This window comes from Calidris pugnax, unplaced genomic scaffold (genome assembly GCF_001431845.1).
Source record: "Calidris pugnax isolate Ruff unplaced genomic scaffold, ASM143184v1 scaffold352, whole genome shotgun sequence".
In the NCBI taxonomy this organism is placed as follows: Eukaryota; Metazoa; Chordata; class Aves; order Charadriiformes; family Scolopacidae; genus Calidris; species Calidris pugnax.
In genome coordinates this window covers 30608-31680 of record NW_015091110.1, presented here as the reverse complement: position 1 = coordinate 31680, position 1073 = coordinate 30608, and the positions used below count along the sequence as shown (strand labels likewise).

Genomic DNA, 1073 nt, shown 5'->3' with positions numbered 1-1073 from the left:
GACAAGAGGGGAGAGAGGGGGGAGAGGGTTGTGTTTTCTCCAAGGTGGGTGGGGGGGGGAAGATTAAAAATAGACGGTGTGCTTTTATATTTAAGCTCGCTTTATAGATCTATAGATCTTATATAGATCTTATATAGATCTATAGATCTTATATAAATCTTATCCCGGCACAAATCTGTACCCGGCGGTCTCGGAGCAAGTCAAAACACAGTTTGTCCCTGTCCCCCCCCGCACACACTCACACACACACACACACACGAAGTTCAGCTCTTGCACTTACACACGTGTCGGTGTGACACCACTCACCTTCTAGCTGCGGGGGGCAGTGGAAGTAGAACATGGCCCTGGGGCTGGGGGGGCCACCGCTGCCCTCCCCTGCGAGCCCGGTGGCTACCGGGGCCGAGGCAGGGGCCAGTCCGCGGGGCGCGGGGCTTCCGCGGCTTCTCCCGCACCCCCGGGCACCGGTTCCCCAACCGGGCACCGCCGAGGTGTCTCCCGCCGACCTGAAGGCACAGAGAGAAGGAAAGAAGGGAAAAAGTGAATAACCGGGAGAAAACACCCAAAGAAACTCCCTGTCAGTCCGAGATCCCAGCCCGGAGGAAGCAGAGAAAAAGTACTGTCTGACCCCGCGCAAAGAAAGGAAAAAGCCCAAGGCAGAAAACTCCAGGGTAGGTGCACAGGAATCAAATCAGTAAAACTTTCTTGCTTTTCTTTGGTTTTCTTTTCTTTTTCTTTCTTTTTTTTTTTTCCCCACCCCCGAATAGCAGGGTGTCTATCTCCTGGTCTTCCTTCTCTATCTCTCTCTCTCTGTCTCTCCTTATCTATCTCTCTCTCTCTTTATCTCTCTAATTATTTCAATTATTCCTTACCGGCGCAATAAAGATAAAAAAAAATATTTATAGCGAAGAATGAACCGGTTTTGGTGGGGTTTTTTTTGGTTTTGTTTTGTTTTTTTAAAAAAATAATCTAAATCACTCTGCCTAAATGAAACAGCAATAAAACCTAAAAGCTGTCTTCTTTTTGAAGCATCCAACGCACCTGGAGCTGCGTTCGGGTTGGAAACCAAAGTCCTC

The 1073-nt window shown here is 48.8% G+C and overlaps 1 protein-coding gene across 1 annotated transcript in view; it reads right to left on the bottom strand.

Annotated features, from left to right (window-relative positions):
* DRGX (dorsal root ganglia homeobox) overlaps nucleotides 1–340 on the bottom strand; it is a 20383-nt gene extending 20043 nt beyond the window's left edge. Inside the window, exon 1 of the mRNA XM_014958055.1 lies at nucleotides 281–340. Coding sequence (XP_014813541.1) covers nucleotides 281–340 — 60 coding nt within the window. The remainder of the gene's footprint in view (nucleotides 1–280) is intronic.
* Between the last annotated feature and the right edge of the window lie 733 nt (nucleotides 341–1073).